Source organism: Aquarana catesbeiana, linkage group LG01, assembly GCF_042186555.1.
Source record: "Aquarana catesbeiana isolate 2022-GZ linkage group LG01, ASM4218655v1, whole genome shotgun sequence".
NCBI classification, from domain to species: domain Eukaryota; kingdom Metazoa; phylum Chordata; class Amphibia; order Anura; family Ranidae; genus Aquarana; species Aquarana catesbeiana.
In genome coordinates this window covers 865,715,441-865,742,832 of record NC_133324.1, presented here as the reverse complement: position 1 = coordinate 865,742,832, position 27,392 = coordinate 865,715,441, and the positions used below count along the sequence as shown (strand labels likewise).

General features: G+C 44.5%; 1 protein-coding gene across 1 annotated transcript in view; it reads left to right on the top strand.

The window, feature by feature from the left end:
- The window catches only part of NCAPG (non-SMC condensin I complex subunit G), a 70,011-nt gene extending 42,999 nt beyond the window's left edge, over nt 1–27,012 (top strand). The window contains exons 16-21 of the mRNA XM_073609554.1: nt 561–735; nt 6,780–6,941; nt 19,030–19,165; nt 23,608–23,697; nt 24,081–24,153; nt 26,776–27,012. Coding sequence (XP_073465655.1) covers nt 561–735; nt 6,780–6,941; nt 19,030–19,165; nt 23,608–23,697; nt 24,081–24,153; nt 26,776–26,905 — 766 coding nt within the window. The 3' untranslated portion in view covers nt 26,906–27,012. The remainder of the gene's footprint in view (nt 1–560; nt 736–6,779; nt 6,942–19,029; nt 19,166–23,607; nt 23,698–24,080; nt 24,154–26,775) is intronic.
- Nucleotides 27,013–27,392: the final 380 nt, after the last annotated feature.

Genomic DNA, 27,392 nt, shown 5'->3' with positions numbered 1-27,392 from the left:
ATGTAATGCTATCTCTGTTATATAAAATTCAAATGTCGGTTAAAGCAGAATTCCAGGCATGGATATTTTTTTGCATAGTTACTTTGGCTTTCATGCCGAGCGAGCAATCTCCTGTGTTTTAACTATTCAGCTGGGCAGCTGCTCAACATGGAAGGTGGTAGAGATGCCTACTACCTGTGATTTCCAGCTTTCACGGGTATAACTACGGCACATGCATGTAATTAGTCCAAGCTGGACAAATGTGACTATGCAAAAATTATCTATACCTGGAATTCAGCTTTAACCCCTTGCATAGTCCTATATACCAAAAAAACAAATAGAATTTTCAGTTTAAATCCTTTTAACATATTCTAGGTGTCAGCCTGCTATTGTGTGACCCTTGCTACGTGTGGAAGGAGTTGTGTCTCTGCAGAGATCAAACACATCTACCACTAAGTTGCAGAGCTCTGACTACATTTAATGGAGACCACATTTATGATAAACTGTTCACATATGAATAGAAAAAAAAATTGCAGTTTTAATTTTAACTATAAATGTACTGTAACCACTTGCTCCTATAGATCAAATCAGGAGTGCTTTGAAGAGGCTTTCCTGCCTACATTACAGACCCTCTTCAATGCCCCAGCTTCGTCTCCACTTGCTGATGTTGATGTATCCAATGTTGCTGAACTGCTGGTTGATCTAACAAGGCCAAGTGGATTAAAAGCACAAAAGAATATTTCCCCAGATTACCAGGTAAGTGTATTCTGTAACTGATACTTGTGCACTTTTATTGTTTTTGAGTTTCAAACTTCAATATGTTTAAAGTGGTTATAAAGTCACACTCTGCATTAAGGTAAAAAAAAAACCTTTCAGACATTGCTGTGTGTATTTCCTATAGAGGCACACATTCCAGTTTGGGATCGAACACGCAGGAGTGCCCAGTAGCAAGTGGCTTGCTTTTGAGGGCACTCGGAGTTCTCAAGATTGCCGGCGGGGAACCCCGGTAGAGGAGGTTCGGGGCTGCTCTGCACAGTGCAGGCAAGTCCGACATGTTTGTCATGTCATGTGAGAGAAAAGGATTTACATGACAGATTGCCTGTCTTAATTTGTGAACCCAAACCACCAAGAAAAAGTATCACATACTGCATGTCTAAATTGGGATTTCACTCTTTGCTGGTTAAAAAAAAAAAAAAAATCTCACCAAATCGGTTATATATTACAGAGCTTTTAGCACACTTTATCACAATTTTACCTGATACTTTTCTGCAATATCTAGCACATGCATTCCAGTCATTCCTAACTGGGAGCTTCTGCCTACCCAATCACATGTTCCATCTCATTATTACATGAAAGACACTGCTAGGAAAAGCACAGAGCCAATCATATACATTTATTGGGTGTTACACAAATAATGCCTCCATTATATTTTGGCGCTATAAAGAAATTGTAGTTTTTATTAAAATTGAATCTCAAAATTGAAATTATATACAGTACTGCATAAAATTTGTAGACTCAAAAAATTCTGTAAAATCTTTAAAGTGACGTTGCAATGCAATGAATCGTTTTTATTAACAAAATGCGTAAACAGGTTAAAAAAGCCTTTTGAATGGCATCCATTCTGCTAGGTAGATTTGCGCACAGTTAAAGCTAAACTCCAAGATGGAACAAAAAATACCTAAGTGAACCCTTCAGTGGCTGCAGCAGGAAAAAAAAGTGAAAGTTCTTGAGTGGCCATCACAATCCTAAACTCTGCATCATTAAACTAATGAAAAACGACTAATTACTAGACTTGGAGACATTAGTCAGCTTTATGAGAAAATAAAGGGCCTCATTCACAGCGAAGACTAAAAGATTGTATGGGACTTGCTTCTTATATTTTATGTTGCAAGGACAGAAAGGTAAAGCAAAAACCTATGTCTGGCACACAGCTCTAGTGTAGCACAAATATTCAGTAAATAATGAATAGTTGCAAGTACCCCCCCAAGAGAGTGGTCTTTACATATTACCTGTGTCTGTGGGAGATGACCTCTAGAAGGATAACTTATGAAACCTTGGAGAGCCAGCAGCAGTAGTCTCTCTCCAACCACACACAACCATATTTTTGTGTGTGACCTCTTTATCTTGGTAATCTTAAACACTTTGCAGAAAATAGTCTCTTTTACAAAGCTCAGTCTACAAACCAAAGCCAAAGAAGTCAGGAGAATGACTCATGCCGCCCCCTCTTTGTTACATAACCATGCTGACTTTCAGTAAGAGTGTGAGAAAAACCTGGAGTGCTGACATCAGTGTCATAGGTGCATCCTGTATTTGTATAATAAAGAATTTCTATGATCGAGACACAAATTGGTGTCAAAACATATAAACTAGAATCCAGTAAACTTGACCCAGAGCCATCATAGTGTGTGGTGTTTTTTTTTTTTTTTTTTTTTAACTGGTATAGGACTAGATGACTGAGACCCCTTTCACACTTTCACTTTAGGACTGCAAAATCGCATGACAAGTCATTCTCCATGATTTTGAATGACTACCATTCATATTGTCACGACTAAGTTGTGCCGACTTCAAAGTAGTTCCTGCACAACTTTTTTTATTAACTGATCTGACTTTGGCGTGCCAATTTTTTTTTTTTTTTCTTAAGAAAAAACCAGCATAGGTTCCCCCTTCATGATCATACCGGGCCCTTTGGTCTGGTATGGATTTTAAGGGGACCCCCATGCCGAAAAAATGGCATGGGGTCCCCCCCAAAATCCATACCAGACCCTTATCCGAGCACCAGCCTGACCGGTCAGGAAAGGGGGTGGGGACGAGCGAGTGCCCACCCCAAAGCATCTTGCTCCTATGTTGATGACAAGGGCCCCTTCCCGACAACCCTGGCCGTTGGTTGTCGGGGTCTGCGGGGGGCTTATCGGAATCTGGGAGCCCCCTTTAATAAGGGGCCCTCAGATCCCGGCCCCCCACCCTATGTGAGTATGGGGCACATCGTACTGCTACGCTCTCTTCTCTCGTTCTCCGATTCTTCTCCCGCTCTCCGGTGCCTGCTGCCGGGCTCCTCCGCTATCTTCCAGCTTTTTTGCTAGCGTTGGCCCGGTCTTCTCCGTCGTCTTCTTCCCTCTTCTCTTCTTCCGATGTTGACACAACGCTCTCTCCCGCTGTAATGCGGTGCGCAACGATTTATACAGGCACGGAGCGTGGTCACCCCCCGCCCCTTTATGACTTCACAGCCCGGAGCATGATGGGACTCTGATGTCATAAGGGGGCGGGGTCACTGGGTGACATCACCCGGTGACCACACCCCATGCTTATATAAATCGTTGCACACTCGCGGCAGAGTGTCGTGTCAACATCGGAAGAAGAGAAGAAGATGGAGAAGACCGGGCCAACACTAGTAAAAGATCTGGAAGAAGAATGCGGAGGTGCCCGGCAGAAGGCACCAGAGAGCGGAAAAGTCAGAAGAAGACCCCTGGAGCTGCCTAATAAATTACTTTAAAAACCTGTCTAGTGGTTTGTTTGTTTTTTTTTTTGACACTCCCCCCAGGTGAATGGGTAGGGGTATGATGTCCCCCATACTCATTCACATAGGGTGGGGGGGCCGGGATCTGGGCGCCCCTTATTAAAGGGGGCTCCCAGATTCTGATAAGCCCCTCGCCCGCAGACCCCGACAACCAACGGCCAGGGTTGTCGGGAAGGGGCCCTTGTCGTCATCAACATGGGGGCAAGGTGCTTGGGGGGGTGCAGGGCCCCAAAGCACCCACCCCCCATGTTGAGGGCATGCGGCCTGGTACGGCTCAGGAGGGAGGTGGGGGCTCGCTCGTCCCCACCCCCCTTTCCTGACTGGCCAGGCTGGTGCTCGGATAAGGGTCTGGTATGGATTTTGGGGGGGACCGGCATGGGGGTTCCCCTTAAAATCCATACCAGACAGAAGGGCCCGGTTTGCCCATGAAGGGGGAACCCATGCCGGGTTATTTTTTTTTTTTTTTAATTACCGTGGAGTTCCTTCTAATTATTTGGTAATCAAAGTCGCGTCCCTGCTCATTGAAGTTCTACAAGTCGTGGGGCAAAGTCGGATCCACAGTTGTATGACTGACTTGTCAAAATCGCTGCTGTGAAATCGCACGATTTTGGAGTAGCCCAGACTTTGAAGTGTGGTGCCCCGTGACATGTTATGGCAATGAATTTCTTCTTTGCACATTTAAAGTGGTAATAAATACAAAACCAAAAATGTTAGATTGCAGCTTCAGTTGTTAAAAGCGGTGACTGCATTCGTTTTTGTGTTTTTTTTTTTTTTTTTTTTTTTTTTTTTTTTAATTTTATTTTCACCTGGTGATCCTGCCAGGAATGGTGTTCCTTTCTTGTGGTGTCTCCACTTTGGATGGAGGAGAAACAAACACATTTTTGCATTTTTGGATAACAGTATTGTTGACCTGGGGAGAGGGAGTTGTTGATGCTTTACCTGATGCACTGCTAACACTTTAAAGTGGAGCTATACTTCCCTTCTCTCTAGCACTGTCCCTCCCTGCCAGCTGCTGACCTCCTCAGCCTGGTGGCTTCTGGTTTATCGATTCCCGGCCATTTTAATTGGCTGGGCTGAGATGACATCACTCCTGTGCATGTGCAGGAGTTCAGACACTGCCAAAATTCTACAGTGAGCTGTGCGTGTGCAGCTCAGTGGACAGGTAGGTGAAGTAAGCAACAATAAATAAAACTGTGCTGCTACATGATTATCCAGGTCCGGAAAGATAAAGATCAGCACTGTGTCTGCGCCCACACAGGAGTAATCCCATCAACAATAAAGTCAGCAATCAGGTGCAATTGCAGTGACTAACATATTATTTATTTATTTTTTTTTTCTCTATTTCTTCATATGGGGTAAACTATTCCATGGAATTTTTTTATTGCAATTGCACATAGTTACTGGCTTTATTGTTGGTTAGGTAAGCAATAATGCATCAAGTTTTTTATGAAAGTTCCACTTTAACCACTTAAGCCCCGGACCATTTGGCTGGCCAAAGACCAGAGCACTTTTTGCGATTCGGCACTGCGTCGCTTTAACTGACAATTGGGCGGTTGTGAGACGAGGCTTACAAACAAAATTGACGTCTTTTTTCCCACAAATAGAGCTTTCTTTTGGTGGTATTTGATCACCTCTTCTGTTTTTATTTTTTGCGCTATAAACAAAAAAGCCTGACAATTTTGAAAAAAAAAAAAGCTATTTTTTTAACTTTTTGCTATAATAAATATCCCCAAAAAATATATAAATTTTTTTTTTTTTTTTTTTTCCCTCAGTTTAGGCCGATATGCATGCTACATATTTTTGGTAAAAAATCGCAATAACCGTTTATTGATTGGTTTGCGCAAAAGTTATAGCGTCTACAAATTAGGGGATAGTTTTATGGCATTTTTACTATTATTTCTTTTTTTTACTAGTAATGGCGGTGAGCAGCGATATTTATTGTGACTGCGACATTATGGCGGACAGATCGGACACTATTTTGGGACCATTCACATTTATACAGCGATAAGTGCAATTAAAAATGCATTGGTTACTGTGTAAATGTGACTGGCAGTGAAGAGGTTAACCAGGAGGGGGCGCTGCAGGGGTTAAGTGTGTTCTAGGGATGTGTTCTAACTGTGGGGGGGTGGGCTATGTGTGACACGACACTGATCACCGCTCCCGATTACAGGGAGCGGTGATCAGTGCCCTGTCACTAGGCAGAACAGGGAAATGCTTGTTTACATTAGCATTTCCCCGTTCTTCCCCTCCGTGAGACGATCGCGGGTATCCCTGTGGACATAGTGTCCGCAGGACCCGCGATCACGGAGCTTGCGGCAGGCAACTTTAAAGGGACGTATCTGTACACCCATTTGCCTGTCCGTGCCATTCTGTCGACATATATGTACATGCGGCGGTCGGCAAGTAGTTAAGCAGTTAACATTGACATTTTTAGTTTTTTGGACTAGCAGATTTAGATGCACTAACAAATTGAAGCCGAACTCCAGCTAATACTTTATAAGTAGTTACAGCAAATTTTTTATTTTTTCCCTTTTCCTTTTTCGGTTAAAGGATTTACATGAATAAATAAAAGCTGATCATAGTAAGGACCCCTGTTGGTAGTTTTTCACAACCCTCTGACACTTTTGCTGGACAGTTATGACTTGCTGGATGGATCACCAGGAGAAGTTAAGGGGGGGGGGGGGGGAACAGTCTTTTCAAAAAAAAAAAAAAAAAAAAAAAAAAAAAGGAACTGATTCAGCCACCAAATCTAAGATTTTTTTTGTTTTTAATACCACTTTATTTCCATTAAAGCACACAGGCTAAATGCTCTACATGTAGAGAGCGCATCACTTGCACTTTCCACTGTAGATGTAACCGTATGTCCATGTACTGAGCAACTGCACACAGAATGGATTCTCAGGCAAGGAAAACTTTGATGTTAGTACCTTTGCATAAGGAGGGCACTATGGACAATGAGCGTTCCTCTCAATGGTGCTTTCTGATACGGACATTGTAAAAGAGGCTGCTGCATGACCAGTTGGCAAGGCAGCCTAACCCCTTGATGCAGCAAAGAATCAAGACCATGTGCCTTTTAGGTGTTCATTAGTTAACCACCTGTTCTAGTACTATAATGCTTAATAACATGCCACAGGCCACATTGGTGCTGTAGGTGGGGTGCTTGGCCTCAGGCGTCTGTTACGTTGTCCAGAGGTCATGCTATTTCCCTGGATGGTGGTAAGACAAATATACAATTAACTGAAGAACCTCTTTAATGTAGATTCTAATATTTCCTATTATCTTTCAGATTTCCACAGTACATGACAGCTTGGCTCTGAAAATATGCAACGAGGTACTGAAGGATCCTACGTCTCCAGATGTTCGCATATATTCAAAATCTTTGTGCTCCCTTGAGCTGTCGAAAGAGTTTGCAACAGAACTTCTGCCAGTTTTGGACATTGCTCTAGAGGTATTGGTTATGGGAAGGAACTCTATTTTGCCTAATTTTGTCTGTTTTTCAATTTGGATAAGCTAAAGGTCCTGTTATACAGTATTGTCACACAATTTTTTGCGTCCAGATGTTTGACAACCAAACACCCCTTTGTCATGGAAACTTTCTTTCTCTTTCGTTCATTGACAGACACAGCGCTCCATTATTCAGAACCATAGGGTTATATCGCCTCCTACAGGAGTAGGATACTAGGCAGAAAAAAGACTTGGCTACGCCTATGGGCAGACCTAGGTGATATACACCCCTCTCTGCTACAGGCCTTCAGTTTATTTATCCACTTCAAAACCGGCCACTGTATATAAATGTCCTGGACTTTGGGGGGGGGATATCTGAGTGATGCCTGTAGCTACAGACGACATTCAGATATCATTATTTTCAGCTGGCGATTCTGTGCACGATAAGAACGATCATAGCAGCATTTCCACCCGCCGCCATCCGGTGCTTCTCCGGTCTCTCCCGTGCCATCGGGAGCCCGGAGAATGAATCGGCCGGCGCCGAATGAGGACGATAGAGATGACTGGTGACCAGATGGTCACCAGTCATCTCTACGACCGTCGGAGATAACCGAAGCCGCAATCGCGGCTGTCAGCATGAGATCGGTTAAAAAAAATTTCCAGATCTCATGCTTTACAGCCTGGAGGAGAGATGTGGGGTCTTATTGACCCCGCATCTCTCTATAAAGAGGACCTGTCACATAGATTCCTATTACAATGTTTAAATTCCTTGTAATAGGAATAAAAGTAATAAAAAAAAAAAAAAAAGTGTAAAAATAAAAAAAATTAAGTAAAATAAATAAATAAAATTTTAAAACGCCCCTGTCCCCGGTTGCTCGCACTCAGAAGCGATAAGTCCCGCCCACATATGTAAACGCCGCTCAAACCACACATGTGAGGTATCGCCGCGTGCGTTAGAGCGTGTGCAACAATTCTAGCACTAGACCTCCTCAGTAACGCTAAACTGGTAACCTGTAAAAAAATTTAAAGCGTCGCCACTCGGCGTAACATCATCTTTCACATTATACAAAAAAATTGGGCTAACTTTACTGTTTTGTTTTTTAATTCATGAAACCGTTTTTTTTTTTTTTTTTTTTCCAAAAAAAAGGCGTTTGAAAAATGATTGCGCAAATACCGTGCGAGATAAAAAGTTGCAATGAGCGCCATTTTATTCCCTAGGGTGTCTGCTAAAAAAAATATATAATGTTTGGGGGTTCTGAGTAATTTTCTAGCAAAAAAAATGATGATTTTTACATGTAGGAGAGAAGTGCCAGAATAGGCCTGGTATTGAGGTGGCTATTTATTTTTTCTGCCTCGTCAGGAGTAAGGACCTAGTTCCCTGCTGGGATCTCTGGTCCTGGCAATTTTTTGTTTTTGCTTTTTAACCACTTCTTGCCTGGCCTATAACAGAATGACGGCTGGGAAGTGGTTCTGTTATCCTGACTGGGCGTCATATGATGTCCAGCAGCATAACCTTGCCGGTCCGCGGGGGCACGCAGTGTGGTGATCGAGTGCGGCGTGTCAGTCTGACACGCCGCATCTCTGATCGTGATAAGAAGCCTCTGACAGAGGCTTCTTACCACGTGATCAGCTGTGACCAATCACAGCTGATCATCTCGAGAACCAGTGAGTGGCGGTAAACTGCATTCCTCGATTTGTGCTGACGGGGAGATGTGCCAATCTGTCCCTAGCAGTGCCCCAATAATAAAGTCTGCCAGTGCCAATCAGTGTCCATCACAGTGCCAATCAGTGCCCAGAATTAATACCTGTCATTACCTGCCTAATCAGTGCCATCTATATTAGTTTCCATCAATGCCACCTGTCAGTGCTGCATATCAGTGCCCATTCTACATATCAGTGCCACCTTATCAGTGCCGACTCATCAGTGCCCGTCAGTGAAGGAGAAAACAACATTTTATAACAAAGGAAAACTTTTTTTTTTTTTTTTCAAAAATGTCAGTCTTTTTTAGTTTAGCAAAAAATAAAAACCGCAGAGGTGATCAAATACCATGAAAAGAAAGCTCTATTTGTGGGAAGAAAATGATAAAAATTTAGTTTGGGTACAGTGTTGTATGACAGCGCAATTGTCAAAATGTGACAGCACTGAAAGCTCAAAATTGTCCTGGGCAGGAAGGGGTGAAAGTGCCTGGTATTGAAGTGGTTAAACTACTTTTTCTTCTCTTGGATTTTTCCTGTGAGCTCTACAATCAACTGGGCGACGGGCTGGACACTAAGATCCAGTGGTCTCCCCAGTCTGGCCAGTGAGCGCATGCAGACCGCAGCTGCGCGCTAGGTCAGCCACGACATAGCCCCACGAGTTACGTCTTGCGAAGGTCGCATGCGACCGGTTCTTGGCCTGAGTCGCAGCGTTCCTCATGGCTAACAGCCCCCCCCCCCCCACTTCGGTGGCGATGAGGATCTGTCTGGGAGTGTTGCCCAGGCCTCTGGCTTAAAGCGGTTGTATAGTCTTTTTTTTTTTTTAACTTTTACCTACAGGTAAGCCTATAATAAGGCTTACCTGTAGTTAAAAAAAAAAAATATCTCCTAAACCTGTACGGTTTAGGAGATATTCCCCTTGCTATGAGCCGTTGACTGCAGCGGCGCATGCGCACAGGGGATTCTCGGCTGAAGCGGTGCATACTAGCTCATTATGGCTTTTGCTTTACAGGGGTAAAAAAAAAAAAAAATTTCAGCGGGTATACAACCGCTTTTAAGTGCTTCAGACACTCTGTCCAACCCCCCAGCCCCCCCCCCCCCCAGGGTTGTCACTATGGGGGGTACACCTTGGCACCTGCTGGATGGTTGGGTGGGTGACCAGGCATCCGCAGATCCGCACTCGTGGCGGGTGGCCAAAAATTTATAGGCCGTGGCCTGTTAGTCTGCACTGCCGCGCTGGACGCCTACTTCCAAGGGGACGGCGCTGTGTGGGCTCTAAGGGCGACCCCCTTTTGGGGGGGGGGGGGGTGTTTGAGTGTGCTCCCCCTGGGTGGCCTTAGTGGATACCTTCTGTGAAGGGCCCAGTGGTGCCCCCTGTGCGGGGTCTCAACCAGTGACCCCTGTGCAGGATCTCGACTGGTGCCCCTTGTGAGAAGCCTTGGTCGGCGCCCCCTGCGCGGGTCCTCGGTCAACGTCCCCTGTGCGGGGCCTAAGGCAGCGGAGGTTTCAGTCAGCGCCCCCGTGTGTTCATTGCATTTTCACAGGTGGCGCTTGGGCATAGGCTAGTAAATGGCTGCCTCATCGGTCTCGACTGATCCTATGTCTGGCTCCGCTGTTGTGGATGTGGCCCACCTTGCGGTGTTGGTGGCCACGCTCCCTGTCCTGTCAGTTAGTGAGGTTGTTCCTCCACAACTGCAGTGGCGCACAAGAAGGTGCTGGTTGTCTCCCTTATTACATCTGTGCGGGAAACTTTAAAGATGGAGGCTGCAGCTGTGGCTACGGCGGAGGTGCCGTTCCCCTTGACACCCATAAACTGTCTCACATGGCAAAAATGTTCCCTTTTCCCAAATATTTTGGAATATTTGTTCGTATAGACTGGAAGTGTCCAAAGCGTCCCTTTGTGGTTCCAAAGATGCTCCGCTGTGAGGTACCCCTTGTGGGGTCTCTCCTTTAGAGTAGACTGTTCCACCAGTAGTGGATCCCCCTGTCTCTAGGTTGCGCAAGACTACCGTGATTCTGGTAGAGGAGTCTCCGGCTTTTAAGGATCTGGCTTGACATACCTGGAAGGGGAGCAGATTCCCTCTGCTTTCCCTGAGTTGGCGGACCAGTTGGTCTGGGGGCTGCAGTTTGTATGTAATGCCTCTTGGACGCAGTTCCCTTGGTTGCTAAGCTCTCTGTTTCGGCAGTGGTGTTTAGACATGTATTGGGGTTTAAATGTTGGTCTGCGGACTGGGCTTCTAAGGGGGGAAAAAGGAAGCTCCGACTGGGTTACCATTTCAAGGCAATGTCTGTTTGGGGCTACCCTGGATGACATCGTTACGAGTCTCACAGGAGGGAAGTGGACTTCCACAGTCTGAAATCGGCCTCGTAACAGATGCGGTCCTTCTCGCAATAGACCTGATCTGGCGAGCAAAGAGCGGGGCTCCCTAGGCCCACAGACAAGGCCCCTTCAGCGTGAAGGCGTGCCCTCACCTATGTCCTAGTGTTCCAGCTTTGAACTCTGAAAAGGGTTTTTTCCTCCCAGTTGGCATCTGTCACCGAACTGTTGGCAGTTCTCCTTGGGGCTGTGCAAGTCCTGTTGCTTCAGGGTGTGCTTGTTCCAGTGGGTTCAGAATGGAGTCCATCCGCACAGTGGTGGCGTCCCTTTATCATGGAGACTTTCGGGCTTCTGTCAACATCATGGATGCTGATTACGCACTCCAATATGTGCCCAACACCAACACTTCCTCCGTTTTACTGTGGGAAAAGAGCATTTTCAGCTTGCGGTGTTGACTTTTGGTCTCGCCTCCACCCCTCGTGTACTTGCAAAGGTGTTGGCCCCAGTTCTGGCGTGGTTACGTCAGCGGGGCATTGCAGTCCGGGGCTGCTTTTGACAATCTTCTGCGAGCAGAGTCATCGGCTACCCTGAGGGGCGACGTAGCTCGCTATACAGGCCTCAGTTTTTAGTTGGCATCTATACTACCTGAAGTCTGCTCCGAGTCCTTCCAGAAAATTGGATTATCTGGGCCTGACTCTGGTTTCATATCTGGCCAGAGTGTTTCTTCCTCTGGACAAACTCCAGAAGTTGCATGCTGTGTTTCAACTACTGTTGTCTCGCAGGTGGGTCTCCCTGTGGTCCTGCATGTGGGTGTTGGGCCTGATGGTATCTACCTTTTTCGAGGCGGTTCCATACAAGATCCTTTTTATAAGTGAGGACGTGGTGTAAAGTGCCCGAGTTCTCTGGGCTATCAGATTCGGCTAAACCAGAATACCACGGGTCCCTGGTCTGGTGGCTTCGCTCTCCGGGATTTCAGCAGGGCACATCCTTTCTCCCCTTGTATTAGACAGTGGTCACCACCAATGCCAGTCTGTCCGGGTGGGGAGGTGTCCTGGGACTGGGTTCTGCTAAGGGTCATTGGACGCTGGAGGAATCCGGACTGCCGATTTGATATCCTGGGACTTCAAGGGATCAGATTATGTATGGATCGTGGACGTCGACTTCGGGGGCTCCTGGTACAGATCCAGTCAGATGATGTCACGGCGGTGGTCTATGTCAATCACCAGGGCGGAGCGAAGAGTGTTGGCAGCCCTGACAGTAGCCAGCATCCTCCGGTGGGCAGAACGCCTTGTTCTGGCCCTCTGCCGCATGCATTCTAGGAGTGGAAAAATTGCAAAAATGGCAGGCGGTTGCCTCAGTCGGCTAGTGTTGGTCCACGGAGTGGTCCCTTCACTAAAACGTTTCATCAGATATGTCTCCGATGGGGCACCCCCGAGGTAGACCTATTGGCTTCCTGGCTTAACGGAACGGTACTGAGGTTTCTGGCAAGGTCACGGGCTCCTCTGGTGGACACTGCAGATGCTCTGGTGGCCCCGTGGGGACAGTATAGTCGGATCTACGCCTCTCCTCCTCAAGATTTTGCCGCGGCTTTTGCAGAGGATCGAGGCCTAAGGGATTCCGGTCATTCTAGTGGGCCCGGATGGCCTTGTTGGTCTTGGTACGTCGACCTGGTGCTCGTGGTCGCTGAGGTCCCTTGGCGACTGCTTCTCGGGGAGGTTCTACTGTCCCAAGGGCCAATCTTCCAACTGCCTTCAGTAGCTGGTTTTGAAGGCCTGGCTGTTTGAGCCAGGTGCGGAAGTTTAACTATGCTGCTGAAGGCTAGGAAGCCTTCCTCTGGGAAGATTTACCACCGGACATGGATTGCATACGTATTCTGGTGTGAGGTGCTTGCCATTTACCCTCGACCTTTCTCAGTGGCTCAGATTTTGACCTTCATTTGCGGTGGCTGGGGGGGGGGGTTTGAGCAGAACTTGGCCTTGAGTACCATCAAGGGCCAGGTGTCAGCCTTGGCGGGTTTCTTTCAGCATCCCCTGGTCTTGCACTTCCTGGTACGTACTCTTAATCAAGGGGTTCGGCATCTGCTTCCACCGGTGTGGTCGCTTCTACTGCCGTGGGATCTACTCTGGGTGTGTTCGGTTTTACAGGAGCCTCCTGTTGGAAATATTTGGGAGGTTCCTCTGCTTGCTCTGTCCCAGAAGGTGGCTTTTTTTTTTTTAGTTTCTATCACCTCTGTTCACAGAGTGTTGGTACTGTAGGTGTTACTATGTCATACTTCTTACCTGGTGATCCACAAAGATGAAGTGGTTCTTGGCCCTTGTCCGTGGTTCCCTCCTCTGATTCTTTTTGACTAAGGACGTTGTATTGCCTTCCCTGTGTCCCAGGCCAAAATGTCCTAAGGGATTTACCTTGCTTGCCCTGGATGTGTTTGGGCAATTCGGGTGTATTTGGTAGTCACAGGGCCTTTTCGGAGATCAGACTCGCTGTGATCACAGACGGGTCAAAAAGGGGTCTGCCTGCTTCTGCAACCTTTTCTAGATGGATCAGACAGACAATGACTCTGATCTATTCTATCAGGGGTTGGGTTCCTCCTTTCCCTGTTACGGCGCATTCTACTTGGCTGCTTGTTGAGCCTTCCATCATCAGGCGTCCGCTGTGCTGGTTTGCAAGGCGGCCACTTGGTCGTCGGTGTTCACTTTCACAAAATTCTACAACGTGGATGTGCTGGCATCTGCGGATGCTTCTTTTGGCCGCAAGGTGTTGCAGGCTGCTGTTTAGAGGGTCTATTCCCTCTTGAAGGGGTTTTGTTCAGGTTGGGTTCCGTTTTTGTTTCTGTGTTGAGCTCCTGTTACCTGGTTGGCTCTTGTGTTAGCCTTGGGATTTTTCGTTTTCCCACCCCTCTTATTTGGCACTGCTTTGGGACGTCCCTATGGTTCTGTCAATGAACGAAAGAAAATGGGATTTTTTTGACTTGCCGCAAAATCCATTTCTGAGTTCATTGACGGATACAGCACCCATCCCTCTAAGGAGTTTTGATGCTTCTGACTAAGGATGAGCTCCAGTGTGTTCGCACAGCCCACGTGCAGAGCCCGCCAGGAAGTCGGCACTGCGCTAATCACAGGCAGTGAGACATTATCCCGATGCGCGGCTGCAGAGATCGGGAAATATCTCACTGCCTGTGATTAGCGTGGTGCCAACTTCCTGGTGGGCTGTGCGAACACGCCAGAGCTCATCCTTCTGACACGGCTTGTTGCGAAACTGAAGGCCTGTAGCAGAGAGGGGGGTGTATATCACCTAGGACTGTCCATAGGCGTAGCCAAGTCTCTTTTCTGCCTAGTGTCCTACTCCTGTAGGGGGCGATAAAACCCTATGGTTCTGAATAATGGAGCGCTGTGTCTGTCAATGAACTCAGAAATGGATTTTACGGTAAAAAAAATCCAATTTTTGGAGCACCTAACCTAATATATTAATAGTATATGTAAACCCATACCAAGTAAAATAACCCTTTCAGTTTAAAGCTGAACTCCGAGCAGAAAAAAAAGCTGAAAAAAAAAGTTAAAAGGGCAAAAAAAATGTAAATATGAATTAATGTATTTATCGCAGTAGTTCAGTATCGCCATAGTGGCACTGTACTACTCTGGGGGGGGGGGGGGGGGGGTGATGAGGGATTTTTTTTTTTTTTCCACTGTGAATGCTTGTTACAGTGATGATTACTGTAACAGCAGTTGATTGAACTGTCATGAATGGCTTTCATTCATGACTTATTTTTTTACTATTGTGATGCTATGATTGGCCCACAGCTATCACATAGTGCAGGGTACTGTGATTGGCCCAGGTACCGTGTGATCACTGGTGACTAATTGGATCACACACACAGTAGTAAACAATTATGTCCTGAATGGATTCCATTCATGATTATGGTTTATGCGACCACATAGCAATTGCATGGCATTGGGCCGATCTCAGAAGCCCGATGCAGAGCACCACAATCCTCTGTCTGGTGGACACAGCAATTGCAGATCGCGCTCCTGCCCGTCCCAGGGGGTGTGTGCCATGCACATGAGCACGACTACGGGTCTAACATGTTGTGTTTTTTTTTTTTTCTTTTTTAATAGAAAACAAAAAACAAAAAAAGTTTTCCATTTATAGAATTACTGTAATATACATGCAAAATTCATTGGCATGCATTAAAGTAAACAGGACAGATATAGAGGGCGAATCTCCCTAACTGGAGCACAGACATCAATACAAACCTGACAAGTGTTCTAATCCCTCTCCACTCCAATACTAAAAAAAAAAAGTCAGTTGAGCCTTTAGTTGTGCAGTGGATATAACAAGCCTACACACCCCTGTTAAAATGTCAGGTTTCTGTGATGTAAAAAAACGAGACAAAGATAAGTGCTTTCAGAATTTTTTTCTTTTTAACCTTTTTTAGGCCGGGCTCCCCGCATCTAATTTGCAATAGCAGGAGAATGTGACCGGCTCTCTATGGAACCGGTTCACATATCTCCAATGCAGCTCCTGTACGTCTTTTGGTCCATTTCAGGTCTGAATTCAGCCTAAAACTTGGGCTGAAATCGGACCTGAAATGGTGAACCATGATGCACAGGTACCCTGCTGGGAGCCGCATCGGCATCCAGTGTGAACCGAGCCTTAATGTGACCTATAGACTGTACAACTCAGTTGAATAACAAACTGAAATCTTTTAGGTGGAGGGAAGTAAAAATAAAAAACTAATATGATATGGTTGCATAAGTGTGCACACCCTTAAACTAATACTTTGTTGAAGCACCTTTTTGATTTTTTTTTTTTTTACAACACTCTTTTTGGGTATGAATCAGCCTAGCATGGCACATCTTTACTTGGCAATATTTGCCCACTTTTCTTTGCAAAAACACTCCAAATCTGTCATATTGCAAGGGCATCTCCTGTGTACAGCCCTCTTTAGATCACCCCACAGATTTTCAATCGGATTCAGTTCTGGGCTCTGACTGGGCCATTCCAAAACTTGAATCCTATTGTGAAGCCATTCCTTTGTTGATTTGGATGTATGCTTTAGGTCGTTGTCATGCTGAAAGATGAAGTTCCTCTTCATGTTCAGCTTTCTATCAGAAGCCTGAAGGTTTTGTGCCAATATTGACTGGTATTTGGAACTGTTCATAATTCCCTCTACCTTGACTAAGGCCCCTATTCCAGCTGAAGAAAAACAGCCCTAAAGCATGATGCTGCCACCACCATGCTTCACGGTGGGTATGGTGTTCTTTTGGTGATGTGCAGTGCTTTTGCGCCAATCATATCTTTTGGAATTATGGCCAAAAAGTTCAACCTTGCTTTCATCAGACCATAACACATTTTCCCACTTGCTTTTGGGAGACTTCAGATGTGTTTTTGCTAAATTTTAGCCGGGCTTGGATGTTTTACTGATGCCATTACTCGTGGAAGGAGCGGTGATATGTTATGTACGTTTTTTTTTTTTTTTTCTCTTTTTTGAATTACGCTGCAGCTGTTTTTTTACCCTTTTATTTATTTATTTATTTTTTTCCTGGGCTCCAATGGGCGTTTTTTTTTTTTTAATAGTGCTTAATCCTATTGTGGACCACCATTCCAATGATCTACTGAGATGGGATGTCCTAAAGTAACTCCTTAAAGTGTTAACCTGTGTGTGTGTGTGTGTGTATATGTATGTATGTATATATAATTTTCACTGGCAGCTCCTCTATTATAGGCAGGCATAGCACATTGTACCTGTCTTTTTTAAAAACGAGGCTTGTAAATACCGTCTTAGAAGGATCTTCAAGCTGGTCACGTGACTCGCGGCTGCTGTATACCTCCGATATATGGCTTCTGGACAAGGGGTTGAGATCTCCCTCTGACGTCAGTCGGGTTGATCACATGGCCTCTGAGCCCCTCCTGCAGTAGCCCTGGATACCGGCCTGATGATCGTGCTAAATCTGTGTTTATAAGCCTCATTTTTAACCCTTTCATGACTAAGCCTAGTTTTGAAATTTGGTGTTTACAAGTTAAAATCCGTATTTTTTGCTAGAAAATTACTTAGAACCCCCAAACATTATATATATTTTTTTAGAAGAGAGTCTAAAGAATAAAATGGCGATTGTTGCAATATTTTTTATCACACGGTATTTGTGCAGCGGTGTTTTAAACGCAAATTTTTGGAAAAGTGACACTTTCATGAATTTTAAAAAATCCAAACAGTAAAGTTACCCCAATTTTTTTGTATAATGTGAAAGATGATGTTACGCCGAGTAAATGGATACCAAACATGTCACCGTTTATAATTGCACGCACTCGTGGAATGGCGACGAACTACGGTACCTATGAATTTCCATAGGCGACGCTTTAAAAATTTTTTACGGTTACCAGGTTTGAGCTACAGAGGAGGTCTAGGGCTAGAATTATTGCTCTCGCTCTGACGATCGCGGCGATACCTCACATGTGTGGTTTGAACACCGTTTACATATGCGGGCGCGACTTCCGTATGCGTTTTCTTCGCTGCGCGAGCTCGCGGGGACGGGGGCGCTTTAAAAATTTTTTTTTTTTTTTTTTTTATTTATTTTATTTATTTTTGTACTTTTATAAATTGTGTTTAAAATTTTATTTTTTTTTTTTTTTACTTTTATTGCTGTCACAAGCAATGTAAACATCCCTTGTGACAGTAATATGTGGTGACAGGTACTCTTTATGGAGGGATGGGGGGTCTAAAAGACCCCCCATCCCTCCTTTACACTTCAAAGTATTCAGATCGCCGAAAACGGCGATTCTGAATACTGTGTACTTTTTTAAATTCGGCGCCATTGGCAGCCGAGTAAACGGGAAGTGACGTCATGACGTCGCTTCCGCGTTTACAATTAGAAGGCTGGAACGAAGCTGCTCACAGCTTCGTTCCAGCCCGCCCCCAGCCGCCGGAGATTCCCGAATGGACACCGGGCCTCCCGATCGCACGGGAGGCCCGGTAACAGCGGCGGGAGGCGGCGGGAGGGGGGGGATGTCCCCTCCCGCTCCTCCGGTATAACAGCCGAGCGGCTTTTAGCCGCATCGGTTGTTATATTCGGGTAGCCGATCGCCCGCTGAAAACAACGGTACCGGGATGATGCCTGCAGCTGCGGGCATCATCCCGGTATAACCCCGGAAAGCCGAGGACGCATATGTGCGTTCGGTCGGCGGGAAGGGGATTTATAAAAGGCCAATGGGGTGTGCTATGCCTGCCTATAATACAGGGCTGGCAGTGACCTTTTCTAATCTTTTATTTGTACTAATATCGCTGGGGCAGAGACCGAGACACAGAGCTAACATCCCCAGTCATAAGAGGGTGTGCACACTTGTGCAACCACATTTAATTTTTTTTTTTACTCCCTCCGCGCCCCCCCCCCCCCCATAAAGATTTCAGTTTGTTTTTGTACAGTTTTATAGGTCACAGTAAGAGCCCATTCACACAGGGACGACTTGTCAGGCGACCTAGTCGCCTGACAAGTTGCCTCCCATTCTGTGCTATGGAACCGTTCTAAGGGGAGCGACGCAAGTCGCTCCGACTTAGAAAAAGGTTCCTGTACGACTTCGGGGGCGACTTGCATAGACTTCTATACAGAAGTCGTCTTGCAAGTCGCCCAGGCAGTCGTTTGCAGGTCGCCTCGCTGAGGCGACCTGCAAGTCGTGTTGCCCCTGTGTGAATGGGGTCTAAAGGTGGAAAAAGTTCAGAAAAGATTGTTCTTTATCTAAATTTTTTTTTTTTTTTTTTTTTTTTTTTACACATTACAGAAACCTGACATTTTATCGGGGGTGTGTAGACTTTTATATCCATTGTACTTTAACAGGGCAGACTTGCACTAGGACAAAAAAGTTGACTGAGAAATATTTGGTAGGCAAGACCTAGCTACTACTGATCCTTTTTCTTTGCAGTTTTTACTTGAGCTATCCTGCATTTTATTATCATCGGCTGATTTTGAATTGCCCAGGTTTGCAGCAGATTAACTTTAACTTTAAATCAACATTCTGATTCCCATTAGAGCTGCAAATTACCTTCTTGACTCCCTCAGTTTTTCCGGTATGACCTTCTTATATTTTGTAGGCTATAACAGATAAAGTGTGTGAGAGGGCATTAGAAAAGGTCAAGATGCAATTAACGAACAACAAGAATTCCAAGGAGGAAGGTATCGTCACACAGGAAGCCACAAGTGTAGCGAGCGTGCAAGAAAACAGAGAAGGTATCATAGGTTTTCTGAAGTAGTATTTCATGTGATTTGGCATACTTGTAATGGAGCTCATGTTGTAAGAGAAGCATTCATTTGTTTTTTCCTTTTGTGCATGGACCATGATGCCTTTCGCCAGACTACAGCTTTCATTAAGCGTTAACTGCATGTATTCCTTAATGAAGGTTACATCTTCACTCCCTACTGAGTGAAGATGTAATCTAGACCACATAGATGAGAACAGCCCTGTTCTCTTCTATGTGGTCTGACGGGCACATTGTAGTTTTTAAGAGCAAACCAAGCAGGCCGATAAAGGTAATCAATGAAATGATCCATAAGATAACCATAAGCATCGTTTACTCTGCCCAGCTTTGTCTTGGTTAGAGTAGGTAAGGCTGACTTCTACATTGACGTGTTGGGGGAGCAGGACAGGCATTGTTGATCAGACAACAGGTAAACTTGCTGTAACTGATTAATACAGCCCACATCACCAGTGGCGCTGTACAATGTAATCAATATAATAAGGGTGGGTAGTAAAGATGACAAAGAACTTGAACAGGGGAGTTCATTCATAAAGAGTGTCTAAGACGCTTCAGAATTGTAATATGCCTCCACATGACAAATGTTGGTGCGGGAGACAGATTCATGTACCTGTTGTAGATGGGTATATGAATCTGGGGTGTGCACTAAGGCCAGAGTGTCCATACAGACACTTGGGCCTCCCTGCAATTGTGCTTCCTTCCCGATGTAGCTGTGACAAGAGGTTTTGTATCTGAGAAGTAAAGCCTGATGGGGCTTCACAGATTCTAGTTCCTCATCAGGTCTGCTCCCCTTATGATTAACAGGCAGTGGGCGGATCTTTAGCCAATAGACAACCAGCTATTGGCTGTAGAATCCGCCAACTGTTTGCTGTCAGTTACAAGGAGAGAGCAGCTTCCCCATCAAACTTTGCTCACTGCTGCATCACTGGTTGCTAGGAGGTTGTTGGTGGTGAAGCCCACAGCATCCTTAACCTGTGACAAGGAGCGGGTAGCAGCTGCAAATATGCTGCTCCGCTTTCAGGAACAGGTACTCTGCCTGTCTGTGTGCCACCTTACTGTATTTTTATGGTTGCATCTTATCCATGATGCTAATCTCCCATTCCACCACATCCCAAAGTGCTCTATTGGATTGAGATCTGGTGACCCTGGAGGCCATTGGAGTACAGTGACCTCATTGTCATGTTCAAGAAACCAGTGGTGAGATGATTTGAGCTTTTTGACATGGTGCATTATCCTGCTGGAAATAGTCATCAGAAGATGAGTACACTGTAGTCATAAAGGGATGGACATGGTCAGCAACAATATTCAGGTAGACACTGGCATTTAAACAATGCTCAGTTGGTACTAAGGGGCCCAAAGTGTGCCAAGAAAATATCCCCCACACTATTACACCAGCCTGAACCATTGATAAAAGGCAGGATGGATCCATGCTTTCATGTTTACACCAAATTCTGATCCTATCTGAATGTTGCAGCTGAAATCGAGGCTCCCCAGACCAGGCAACATTTTTCCAATCTTCTATTGTCCAGTTTTGGTAAGCCTGTGTCAATTGTAGCCTCAGTTTTCTGTTCTTAGCTGACAGGAGTGGCACCTTGTGTGGTCTTGTGCTGCTGTAGCCCATCTGCTTCAAGGTTTGATGTGTTGTGCATTCGGAGTTGGTATTCTGCATACCTTGGTTGTAACGAGTGATTGAGTTACTGTTTGCCCATTTTCCTCTGACCTCAACAAGGCATTTTCGTCCACACAACTACCGCTCACTGGATGTTTTCTCTTTTTCGGACCATTCTCTATAAACTCTCCAGATGGTTGTGTGTGTGTGAAAATCCCAGTAGATCAGCAGTTTTTTTTAAATGCTCAGACCAGCCCGTCTGGCACCAACAACTATGCCACATTCAAAGTCACTTAAATCCTTTTCTTACCCATTCTGATGCTCGGTTTGAACCTTAGCAAGTTGTCTTCACCACATCTAGATGCCTAAATGCATTGAGTTGCTGCTGTGTTTGGCTGATTAGCAGTTTGTGTTCCCAAGCAATTGAACATGTGTACCTAATAGTGGCCGGTGAGTGTAGGTCAATGGCTGAGGACTGAGGGGTTTGGGGTGACAGGCAAATATAGTTGATGACAGAATGGTCCTCTTCTGGCAGTTCTCAGACCCAAAGAGAAGTGCTGTTGTCTCGTCGTAGTAAGGCCACCTTTTTTGTGTGTGCCTCAAAAGTTACTAAACTAAATTCTCTATCGTATGTTTTAGGATTATTTAAAATCTGATTTGTTTGAAAAACATTTGTATGATGTCAAGGGTGTTAGTTATAGATGTGTTAAAACGTCCACAGGGGGTACTTGGTAAACTGGCTTTATAGAAGTGTGTACACCAATCAGCCATAACTTTATGACCAGCCACCTAATATTGAGTAGGTCCCCCTTTTACCACCTTCAGCCCTGACCCGTTGCACCATAGACAGCATTTACCCTCTGAAGGCTTGCTGTGGTGGCATCAATCCATTAGTAGCAGATCCTTTTGCCTCGTAAGTTGTGAGGTGAGACGTTCCATGGATCTGACTTGTTTTTCCAGCACATCCTACAGATGATAGATTGAATCGATCTGCAGTATTTGAATTATAAGTCAACACCTCAAACTCGTGTTCTTCAAACCATTCTTGAACCGTTTTTGCAGTGTGGCAGGGTGCATTATTCTGCTAAAAGAGGCCAACTGCCTTCAGGGAATAGTGTCTCCATGAAGGGGTGTACTTGTTTTTTTTTTGTTCGGTAGGTGGTACCTGTCAAGTAATATCCACATGAATGACAGGCCCCAAGGTTTCCCAGCAAAACATTGCCCAAACCATCACACTGCCTCTGCCAGATTGCCTTCTTCCCATACTGCATCAGTACTTTTGGCTATGGACACTGGTCAGCATGGCACCTAGACCAGTCTATGGCTGCACAGCCCCATATGCAACAACCTGTTATGCCCCATTTTCTGCTTTCAAAACATCAACTTCAGGGACAACTTGTTTACTTGTTGCCTAATATATCCCACCCACTTTTAGATGCAATTGTAACGAGTTAATGTATGGTTTTTCCCTTGTCAGTGGTTATACAGTTATGTCTGATCGATGTAGTTTAAGGAAGTTGGGTGCAGATAGTTGCAATACGTTTTGGTTTAGTTATGCTGGCTAAATAGAACCCCCCCCCCAAGTCATACTTTCAGAATTATACTATATTATTTCTAGTATTAATTTTGGTTGTGTGTTTTTTTTTTTCCTATGTTGGTTAAACTGGATGGACTTGTGTCTTTTTCAACCAGATTAAAGTGTTACTAAACCCAGGACCCTGCATTCACTATATCTGGTCTCCCACAGAAAATGGAAATGCAATAATTTTAGTAAATATAAACTGCTAAATACGTTTTCTCATCGGCAGTGTCGATCAGTCTTGTAACTTCTATCTATCTATCAGTGTCTGGTTAAAGCTTGTAAGAGGAGTTTTCATTCTCCCACAAGTATCCTATCGGGCTGCAGGTCCCCTGACCCCTCTGGACAGCGCTGATTGGCCCTGTGCTGATCACATGCACTCTCCCAAGAAGAAAACAAAACTCTCGGAATACAAAACAAACTGAGCATGTGCAGCCAGCCTGACTCCAGTAACTCTGTCTTATCCGGACCTGTTCTAGAGTCAGTGGAAGAATGAGGATCTGTGCATACAGGATCAAACAGCTTTTTACACAATGCAGAGGATTAACCCCTTAGGTTCCACTGAGTATAACAAGCATGCTTTATTGCATATACAGACTGATTTTGCTGTTGTGGGTTTAGTAACACTTTACAGTGATTGTAAAGGTTCTTTGTTCTTTACAAAAAAAACAAAAGTTATACTTGCTAGCTCTGTGCAAGGGTTTGGCACAGAGTGGGCCCCGATCCTCCTTCTGGGGTTCCCCAGCGGCGCTCCTGGCTTCTCCTCTTCTCGAGGCCCCCACAGAGAGCATGGGGGGCACTCCTGTGGGCGCACCCCCGAATCCTGCTGCATCCATGGACACAGACCTCAGGACTTGTGCCGGCCTCCCACATCACTGGATTTGATTGACAGCAGCGGGAGCCAATGGCTCCTGCTGCTACCAATCTGTCCAGTGAGGACCCGAGACAGCGTCTGGAGCTGCTGTGCTCATCCCTGTCGCTGGAACGATTGGGTTCAGGCAAGAAAAGGGGAGGGGGGGGGGTACAGTGGTACTGCAGCACAAAAGGTTTTTCACCTTAATGCATAGAATGCATTAAGGTGAAAAACCTTGACGGTTTACAACCCCTTTAACTATGTAAGGTTGCTAGGACAATGAAGTGTGTCAGTATGCCATGGATCTACTTTTATTCCACTACTTACAATCCTAGGAAAGCTAGGCAGCTGTTAATCAATGTTGGTTATTTCTAGAAAAAACAAATGAAGAAAATGATGATGTCTTTGAAGAACAAAATGCTGACTCATCAAAGTTGAAGGCTGTAAAAGGGAAACCCAGCAAAGGTAATATAATCAATACAACTTCTTGAATGTAAGATAACATTGTGCCTTTTTGTGACCAGAAGTCATTGATGCCTAGATACAGGTCAAATTTAACAGTGTCAGTTACCTTAACAAGAATGAATTTGCATATCTTAATTTCAAAGGCTTTTATTGGTACTTTTTTTTTTTTTTTTTTTGGTTAAAGTTTTTATTAGACTGATAAGTGTGCAAAAATGTAAAATATATATTTGTGATGTATTTTTAATAGTGCAAGTTATCCCTGACGGGGGTTTTTAACATTTTTGCACTATGCAAAACTAAAAAACAAAACAAAAGAACTTAATTTTGAAGTCCGGATGATAAACGCACCTGTGGTAATTGCATGAAATATTTTATCCTTGCAGGTCGCAAGAAAGCATCTTCTGTAGGCACCAGGAAGAAGAGTAGCCGGGCTACTGAGCAGGGGGAAGGCGATGGGTATGTTCGTAAAATAACTGTGTCATAAATTTTAATGGATATCAATAGCAGGGCTGCCTGTCATGTTTTTAATGATCAGAGTGACTAAGGTCCACTCATATCTGGGTGATTTGAATCGCAGGCGGAATCGTGGGATGCCTGTACGATCCCATTACTTCTCAACGGCACCCCAATCGTGCCACTGTCGCTCAAAAGAAGCTCCTCCCTTTTGAGCGACAATCGGCGCATGTTGTGATGTGGCGCGATTGGGGTGCCATTAAGATGTAATGGCATCGCACAGGTGTCCCATGATTTGCAATCGCCGGCAGAATCGTGATTCCACACGCGATTTAAACCGCCCAGGTGTGAATGGAGCTTAAGAAAATCTTACAAATTAAAATAACTAGCAAATATATCAAATTATTTCATTGCTCTTGGACAGATTTGCTGGTTGCTTATTGATACCATTTTAGACTGTTATTTCTGAAATGTCCTTAGCTAGGCAGAACTGAGCTATGTGGCAGAGCTGTGTAAACTCCAGCACTGGATAAACAAATACAAATTCTATGTAAAACCACTCCCATGTACAGTAAAACATTGGTTTGAGAGCGTTTTGCAAGACAAGCAAAATGTTTTAATAAATTTTACCTTGATATACAAGTAGCGTCATGTCACAACTGAGTATAAAAAAGAAGAGAGGAGCCTCTAAGTGTAGCAATATGGTTACATTTAATGAAGGTACAACATTTAGCAACATATTGCTACACTTAGAGGTGCGCCTCTTCTCTTTTTTACCCTGTAAAAAAAATGCTTTGATATACAAGTGCTTTGGATTACAAGCATGTTTCTGGAATGAATTTATGCTCGCAAACCAAGGTTTTACTGTATATATTTCATCTGTGTATTTAGCTGTTTGCCTGGAGTTCAGCTTTAAGCCACTGAAAAATAAATTTAGATGGGTTGCTTTATTTCACGTGGTTATAAGGCCTAGAGGTTTTCCCCCTAATACATTTAGTGCTTCTGTCAGCACAGCAGCAGGACTTGGGAGTGAGCCCACACAGGTGACCCCATGTAAAGCAGCTTTCCGTGGGGGCACCCGATGTGGAGGGGCCTGGACCACCGGCGGGGTACCCAGAAGAAGAGGATTGGGGCTGATCTGTGTAAAACCATTGCACAGAGTAGGAGGTATAGGCATGTTTGTTTGCCCTTCTTCCCCTTTTTTTTTTTTGTCGAGCTTTTACAACCACTTTCCTGCTTTACTAAATGATGTGGATGGTGGGAGAGATTATCACATGAGAGAGATTATCACATTTTGTATATGGATGTGCTGTAGTAAACTGTATATTTTATTATCATTGCAAAATAGCTCCAGTATAAAATGCTTTAAAGTGGCTTCTGCAGAAAGCTTATATTTCAGTTATAGATATTCAAGGGAGGAATAACATGCAAAGCCCAATGAGGAGATTTCACCTCACTAGTTAGCACCACATAATGCTCCCACAATGCCATAGCAAGGCTACCTACCTCCCCTTGTAACCTCCCCTTGCAAAACTTTTATTTTCATTTTGTATAGAGTGAGGAAAGGTTATAATGTCTGCCAGACATTTTTTTGCCAACTGTATCCAATTGCAGAGACTCCCCTTCACTTCCTGTCCCAAAGCCAAAACAGGAAGTGAGGAAATCCCAACAAACTAAGGGAATCCTTTGGGGACCCCCAGGTCACCAGAACTAGTGTCCCCATTGGAAGATTTCTCCCTATTAATTTTCTGAGGACAACCCAAAATTTGGGATTTTCTTTCATTTTAAATGATAATGGTAAACAGGACAAATAGAAGGTCAATCTCCTTAACGGGGCAGAGGTAGCAATAAAGGCCTTTCTAATAAGGCAGGTATGGCATCGCTGGTGGCAATGTGTGCCCACACATGATGCCAATCAGTGGCCACCAGCAATACCTCCTAATCAGTGATGCCCATCTGTGCCACCCATTGGTGCCGCCTCATCAGTGCCTGGCAGTACCGCCCCATCAGTGCAGGAGAAAACGTACTTATTTACAACATTTTATAACAATTTTTAGCAAAAAATATAAAAACTGCAGAGGTGATCAAATATCACCGAAAGAAAGCTCTATTTGTAGGAAGAAAATTCTAAAAATTTTGTTTGGGTACGGTGCAGCATGACCACGCAATTGTCATTTAAACAGCGGTCGCGCTAAAAGCTGAAAATTGGCTTGGGCAGGAAGAGGAGAAAGTGCCCAGTATTGAAGTGGTTAAAAATTGAATTAAAATTTTTTTAAAAATAATTCAATTTTTATTCATATCCCTTTTGTGTTTGTGTTTTTTATCCATATTCGTTCTTTTACCCCCAGTATGCTGGAGCTCTCTCCCTTTATTCGCACTTACAAAGGTGTTCTAATCCCTGTCCAAAACTTAAAAAAAAAAAAAAAAAAATTTGCCTTTTAGTTATACTTTAATGGTGATCCCTCCACTGGCATCCCAAAAACCGTGCATGCAACTAGTTTTCTGTTTTCGGTTGATCTAGTGGCGATATTTTGTAGAATTAAGCAGGGTTATACGCATATAAACTGGCATGTTCTTGCTGTGTCTCAGCTCTGTCTTTTTACTAAACATTTGAATGATCCACAGGGACAAAAGGGAAGAGGCTCAGACTTCTACAATCAGTACAAGGCCATCAAGAAGAGCCAAAAGCATTGCCATGGAAAAAACTAAAATGAATCTCTCCAAACTTATAAATGAAGAGGCCAATGCACAGTAATGCAGTTTTGTAATATAAATACAGATCAAATGATTCTATGACTATTAAATAAAAGTGCCATGTATGTGCAGATCAACTTTAATATTAAAAGTAACTTGCTGTTTGTAGTCCATTGTATTTTATGTCTTCCTACCACTGTACTATAGAACAGGGGTAGGCAACTCCAGCTGTTGTGGAACTACATTGCCCATGAGCCATTGCAAGGCTGGCAGTTACAATTACTCCCGGGGGGGCATGATGGGACTTGTAGTTCTGCAACAGCTGGAGGGCCCCAGGTTGCCTACCCCTGCTGTAGAATATGCCTACTTTCAGTTATGCTGATACTTTAACCACTGGAAGATTTAACCCCCTTATGACCAGGGCATGTTTTGCTATTGAGCACTGTTACTTTTAATTTCTTGGCCATACAACACTACACAAATTAAATGTATAATCTTTTCACACAAATAGAGCTTTCTTTTGGTAGCATTTAATCACCACAGGCTTT